This window comes from Fulmarus glacialis, unplaced genomic scaffold, assembly GCF_000690835.1.
Source record: "Fulmarus glacialis isolate BGI_N327 unplaced genomic scaffold, ASM69083v1 scaffold35530, whole genome shotgun sequence".
Classification (NCBI taxonomy): Eukaryota; Metazoa; Chordata; class Aves; order Procellariiformes; family Procellariidae; genus Fulmarus; species Fulmarus glacialis.
In genome coordinates, this window is record NW_009186407.1 from 271 (window position 1) to 7,595 (window position 7,325).

At 36.4% G+C, this 7,325-nt stretch overlaps 1 protein-coding gene across 1 annotated transcript; it reads left to right on the top strand.

The window, feature by feature from the left end:
* Positions 1 to 91: 91 nt before the first annotated feature.
* On the top strand, positions 92 to 7,140 carry LOC104084022 (putative protein arginine N-methyltransferase 9; the record flags this gene model as incomplete). The annotated part of the gene is made up of 7 exons (XM_009587727.1): positions 92 to 146; positions 720 to 928; positions 1,476 to 1,624; positions 2,928 to 3,164; positions 3,736 to 3,903; positions 5,758 to 5,860; positions 7,034 to 7,140. Coding segments are annotated over exons 2-7 (950 nt in total), but the record flags the coding sequence as incomplete, so codon positions are not given.
* Positions 7,141 to 7,325: the final 185 nt, after the last annotated feature.

A 7,325-nucleotide genomic window follows, 5' to 3' on the forward strand; every position in this document is an offset into this window, starting at 1 on the left:
GGTTTTTTTTAAGAAAAAAGCAAAAAAAAAGGTCTAGTTGTAATGGTGCTGTGTTTCTTGAAATCTCTCTCCATGTAACGTTCTCTTTCTTCAGCTTTAGGATACATCTGAAAATCCTGAAGGCAGTATTAGGCCCTCTTATGTAAGTAAGCATCAAAAGTTAAAGTGGTAACCAAGGCAGTTATAAAAATGTGCATATTGACTCTGGTAATTCTTTAACGTTTTCTTAAGGGAAAAAATAGTCATGTTGCCATGTGTAAAATAACTGTGAGCTCATTAGCTCTTTTTCTGGGAGTCTTTGCTTTATGAAAATACTGTTGTTGAAGTGGAAGAGTTTTAACCTGCGGATTTTGTGGTTGATTATGAAACTTATGAGTGCATGAACTTCCAGTGTGCAAAACTATTTGGTCAGAGACATGCTAAATTATGTGTTACAAAAATTAATTTTAAAAAGCGAAGAAGTGTACCTTGTTTCCAGGACCTGGTCTAACATAAACGTGATAGGCGCTTGACTATTGAATGGTGAATGCTCATTTTAAAGTTGATGGAATTATCAATGGCATAAAGATGAGCATGTTTGTGAATGCTTAGGATTTGGGGGGAGGGAGGATGTCTTTACTAATGCCAGTGAAAATTTAAATGTTGTTGATCTGTCAGCTTTGTGTGCGACCTTTTTGGCCTACAGTATACACAACTTTTTTTTTTTTTTTTTTTCTTAGGAAGAGTATTTACGTCCTTCAGAATGCCCAACTCCAATGCTAAATTTCGTGGTAACCATAGAGGTGGTCAGGAAGCCGGCAGGAGGGAGCTGGTTTCCAGGTCTTTGCAGAGTGCTCAGCATTGCTTGGAGGACCAGGATTTTGGAACTGCATATGCTCACTATCTCCTGGTACTAAATCTAGCTCCTGAGTTAAAAACTAGTGTCAAAGTAAGTGCTCTTTGAATTGCTTGAAACAATTTTATTTACTGTATTCCTCTTAAGGCTTTGTGACGTGTTTTGTGCTTGTGATTTGTTATATGTAACTGATTTTCCTATCCAGTCTTCAAAATAAAAGCAGAAAACAGTAATAACAGAGACAACCAGTAACTTGTTTAATAAGCTCTGTATGCTTATGGGAAGGGAATTGATACACTTTTTTTTTTTTAGTCTGTGTGTGTCAACTAAGTTTAATAAAAATAGGGCCTCGTTAGTATTGGCTTGTAGTGTAGCATGCATTAATATAGACGCAGGCTCTTAGTATACACTGCTGGGTGATGATACTCTATGTGGATATCTAAGAGCTTATTTCTGCTTCTTCAAGTGAGCCAACTAACTTGGGATGATAGCAAACAATTGTATGCTGTTGCTTGGGGAAATGAGGGTGTTCAGGTGCATGTCAGGATACCTCTAGATGTTTTCAGGGCTTAGTTCCTTTTCAGGGCTCCTAACTTCTGTTAACTACCAGCAACTCAGTGGTACATGTTTTATTTTCTAGGAAACATTTCAGTTTACACTCTTTAAATGGGCAGAAGAACTAGATTCTCTGGCACGGATTCAAGATCTGTTTAACTGTTACGAACAAGCACTTGAACTATATCCAAATGATGAAGTGATATGTAATAGTATGGGGGAACATCTTTTCAGGTTTGTAGTATTGTATATTCAATTTTTGTAAGGTTCACATTTAGTATTGTATGTTAATAAACAAAGCCCAATTCAGCAGAGCACATAAAATGTGCTTAAAAGAAGTAAATGCAAGCATATTCTTAATGCTGTATAGAGTGTACTGTTGAACTTCAGATCTGTTTGTCAGCATAAATAGAGTAGCCAATGCTAAAATAATTGTTGATAGTCACAGCAAAAGTAAAAAAAAAAAAAAAAAAAAAGTAAAAGCACTTTTACTAAAGTAAAAACTTAAAAGTAAAAGCATTGCCTTCAAATATTTTCTAACAATTTATTAAGGAATGACTAAACAAAAAAGAGACCAAAATTGTTCAGAGTCACTGTCTTAACTATTGTTGTGGTTAACCTACAATTTTTGAAGTTCTTCCTTTCTTTCCTGTTAGATCCCTGAGAACTACTGCCTTTGAATACTGTCTTTTAATTCTGGTCGTTCTTGAGGTCACATATAACAGACCTTTGAAGTGAAGAAGCTGGTCATGTATACTGTACTGTGTAGGGCTGTTCTTAAATGGTTTGAGCTTATGCTTTTATTTATTAGTGTAAGGCATTCTTTTCCTACTTCCTCCAAACAGTGCAAAACGTGGTGCTTTGCTATTGCTCAGGGTTCTAAGGTCTTCTGAGGCTGGAATTTTAAGATTGAAATCATAGGTCGTGGATCCAGATCGTTTTAATTAGGTTTGGTTTTTGTGGTTACTTTGTTTGTTTTAAGGAACAACTCTCCCAGCATTGTATTAAAATGTACATGTTTCTTGCATTTCATAGATTTTGGTTTTTTCCCAGTGCTGTCTGATTTGAGACTATGCTATAGGTATCATAAAAACTTGCTTCAAGTTCACAATTTCATTTCAAAATTGCCACTTAATGCAAGCGCTGGCAACTCAAAATTTGGTTGTTTTACAGTATGTTCCAGTTAAATATGGTAAAGCGGTTCTGGGGTTTGTAGCATTCTCTTGACTTGAAAATCTGTGAGACTGGATTGCAGAGTTGCTGCTTTCATATTGTTGCAACAAGTTCTTGTAAAGCCTGTTCTAGTTTGTCAAAGGATGTAGTAGAGGATGAAGACTGGTATACACAATGGTATTTTTGGACTATCTTTGCATTTTAAAGTGATTTGATATCAATGTTTCTAAAGATAATCTTTCTAATGCAAAATATTTCTGTTGTCTTTTAATTGATGTAAGACCTCTTTACAGACCCACAGACATTTACAGATACTGGGCAGCTGAATGCATGCCTTCTATTTATTTGTCATTTTTACTATTAGAATGGGCTTTAGAGATGAAGCAGCTGGATATTTTCATAAAGCAGTGAAGCTTAACCCAGACTTTGCTGATGCGAAGGAGAATTTTTACCGTGTTGCAAACTGGCTTGTGGAACGCTGGCACTTCATCATGCTCAACGATACCAGGAGGAACCTTACTTACCTAAAAGCAATTGAGAACGCTGTCTGCTCAGGGTGCAAATCTGTCCTTGATATTGGAACAGGAACAGGAATTTTGAGGTGTGTTGTAAGTGCATATTTAACATGAACTTAATGGAAACATATTTGTCGTCTAGCAAAATTTGGTTGCTAGTGAAAAAAAAAATTACTTTCATGCCTTTACTGAGACAAAACTTAAGAAAGGAAACAAAGCTTTCAGAAGTCAGTGAGTCTGGGGGTTAGTGTCTAGTAATATTTTTTGAACCCTTTTTTTATTATGTGTTGCAGATGTTTTTTCTGCCGATAACTGCTGTATAAATTGAATTACTCATGTTGGTTTTGGAGTTGTAATGTCATGTGTCCTGTCTTTAAGCATTGAGTCTAGTATAAAGATAGCATAGCTGGGGGAGTATCCTTATGCTACCTGTAATTTTTTTTTTTGTGATGGCATATCAAGAGGATATCAATTTGTGCGATATCAGTGTTCACACAAGAGATACTAGTTCACTTAATGATGATTTTTAGACTTGAACTGTTTTCTTAGAAATAGGAAGCAGATGTGGAAATAGAACTTAAGAAAACTCAGTATCTTGTCATGCTTTACCCAAAATGATTTAAACTGGAGGGGAAAAGCCTGATTCTTGTTTTTCAGTATGTTTGCAAAAAAGGCAGGAGCATCTTTTGTCTATGCCTGTGAATTATCAAAAACCATGTATGAACTTGCCCGTGATGTGGTGGCAGCAAATAATATGGAAAGAGAGATCAAACTTCTGCATTTGAAGTCACTTGATATAGAAATTCCAAAGCACATACCCGAAAGGTACGTTGTTGTGCTCTGTTGTGATGTTATTTTTAATTTGCTCTTAATTTCTAGGAAATAGAAAATACCCTGTGACCTAAACAGGAAATAACTTTGCCTAGGATATTACCCAGAGTGTGAGAAGGTTCTCTGTATGTTTTATGTTTTTATAGAGCAGTGCAGAAATGATAATGTGTTCTTTAGATCGTACTGATTTCTATGGTAGATCAACAATGTCGTGAATTAAGTAGATTACTACATCATAAAAGTCATTTTAACACACTTTTATACATAACAACTTGTGGCTCACTTCTGTAGCCCATGAGTAGGATGGAGGTATGTAATAGGGCCTGCAAAGGAAGACTGTTTCTGGGACGTGCCACACCCCTGCAACTCCACATCAACTTCTGCATTTGTCAGAGGTCAGAGATTGCAGATTGTCTGCCTCTTCTAATCAGGGAGGGAGGGAAAACCTCCCTTCCCCTCTGTCCCCTAAGGAGAGTGCTACTGTGTTTGGAGGTCAGAAGGTGCCACATGATGTGCGTGGGTTCCGTGTTGTTGTCATCTGGAAGGCTGGTGGTGGCTGGGCTGACTCTGGCTGTGAATGTCAGCACCCTGCCATGGGAGGGATCCATAGGGCTTTGAGTGTGGCTTTAGATATTGGAGTAAAATTCAGTGGAAGGGTGTTGCAATTTGTCCTGTGAGAATAGGTGTTTGTGTTTGTGTTGAGCTTTTTGTTTGTATATATGCATCTACTCACCTGTTTGTATAGCAGAGATCCATGTGCTTTAGAAAATTAAGTAGCTTATTTTTCCAATATTAAGTGATGTCTTCTAAAGCATAGTAAGAGCTATGGGAACAAATCAGCAGCTTGGAATTGCTCTTGGCAAATTAGAATTTGATCAGCATGGCGGCTTTCAGTATATGTGATCTTGGCTTTTTATGCTACCCTGCTCCTCCTTGCTCACTATCACATTCAGCAGGGGTTCTTCAGGAGAGTCTGTAAATTTTTAGCAGGTAGATATCTGAGGGGATTTTTTTTTGTTGTTTTGGTATATGCAAAGGATTGATTTATCACTTCAGCTCACCGCAATTAGGGATGCAGATGAAATATGGGAAGGAAATAAGCCATTTTATTTTTAATTACTAACATTTACTAAAGAGTCTGGTGATGGTACAGGCTCATGATCTAAAATGATGAAGCTCCCATGGTTTAGCATGACAGTCAAGCCTTGTCTAATTGTGTCAGCTGAGTTACAGTAACTGATCGTATGTATCCTCTTAGTGTATATGATGAGTTACTGGATGTCATCTGTCAAGAATAAATTGTTACTGTTCTGGAAATGTCTTGTCGTATCACACCGTATGTTTTTTGGTTTAAATCCAAAGGATTTAGGATTTTGGGGTCCATTAGCCTGCATTTTAATTTTATTGTGCTTTGATTATAGGTTTGGGTGGGTTTTTTTAATTCCTTTTTAACACACATTCATGGATGCATACTCTTGCACAAGATTCAGACAAAATACATATTCTGCAGTATCATTGGCTGTATGCCCAGGCTGAAACATTCAGCCTTCCTGTTTTGGCTAGATTCTTCCCACGCAATTTATTTATAAATGCTGAACAAGAAGCTTTATGGTAAGCTCTTGCTCAATATTTATTCTCTTTTATCTGCATCTTGAATAACTTCTAACACAATTCAAAACACGTTATTTGTTGGAAGAATTAAATTGTCCATCTGTATTGAAACTTCAGAACACTGGTAAAAGTTTTTCTCTGAGCTCGCATTGGTATGGTGGTTTTTCTATCTTTAAAAGAATGATTGTTAACAGGAATGTGTGTTATACATTATATCTCATGGTGTTCTTTATCTAGAGTTTCCTTGGTTGTCACAGAAACAGTTGATGCTGGTTTATTTGGAGAAGGAATTGTGGAGAGCTTGATACATGCTTGGGAACATCTACTTTTACAACCAAAGGTAGGTGATGTGGGTACGTGCATATAAATGGGATTCCTATTTTGTTTGGTATATATTTGTGCATATATATGTGTGTGTGTGTTGCGCGCACTTGTGCACCCATTCACAGATATATGTGAATGAGGAACAACTGTCTTGTAAATATTTCGTACCTATTGATATTTTAAAAATGAGTGATCTGGGTTTGTTCTATGAATGTGATTTTGGTGAAAGGCAGTGAGGCAGCTGCATACGTTGTACTTCTGTGAGCTGTGTACTTCTGAGTAGACAGGTACTTGCAATGCATGTTTTCCTGATGTAACCTTCCATCTTACAAAGATGGTTCATTCTTGATCACTGTTCATCCCTCTTTGTAAGTAACATCAAAAGGGTTTGTGTGTGTTTTAAAGGCACTATTTTCCTGCAAGTTTGATTACAACCTGGTCATTTTGAGATACCAACTAGTATCAGAAAGTTGTGTCAATCTAAGCAGAAAATGCTGAATTATGGTAGAATTATTTCTCATCATAACGCTAGGGAACAGTCAATTATAATTTGGTAAATATGCCATATGCTTATGCTTTTAATGTATTTTTGCTAACTTTGAACTTTTTTGGAAGACTGAACAATTTCACTGGGTCTCGGATTTTACTTTATGTATTTTGCATTTTAGCTAGCATACATTAAGCAAAGTAATATGACAAGAAGTCTTACATGGGTTAACCTCTGTTAGGTTTTATGAAATAGAAGGACTGATCTTTTATTTTGATGTTGCCTTGATTCCAACTAATTTAAAAAAAAAAGTCTTACCTGGCTGAAAGCTTTTGTATTGTATTGAGCTGAAACTGATGACCTCTAGTGTTAAGTATAGGAATGATGCATAAAGGAAAGGTTCTCAAATGTTTCAATATATTCTAACAGAATACAAATTAAAAAACACTTTTAGAATTACACAGGGGAAATAGTAGACTGAAAAATAAAGCTGAAGCATGGATATATTGAAACACAGTATTTAAGAAACTCCTTTAATGGTCAATCAGAATGACAAAGACCAGAAATTTTACTAGTCACTAAGAATTTACTGATGTTTTGACTGTAATCTTGAATGGCTTATTAATATGTAACCTAGGCTTTGCAGTAATGCTAGAAATAGGTCACTGTCTCATTGCATGTTGTTATTCATGTTTTTCACAGCCTAAAAATCAAGATGTCAGTATTGGAGAGTATGGCAGAGTTATTCCTGCAAGTGCTACAATATTTGGGATGGCAGTGGAATGCAAAGAGATACGTAGACATCACAGGTATGTTTAAACTCTAGCAGTTTGAACCCATATTTGTTATTTGGGAAGAGAGACCAGTGGTTTTTGTTGAGGATTTTTCATTTACTGTTCTACTGTTCTCTTTATTTTTTGAATGGCTGATTATCTGTTTCACTAAACAGATTTCTGCTCTTACCCTCCCCCCCCTTTTCCAGGCCTTCCCCACC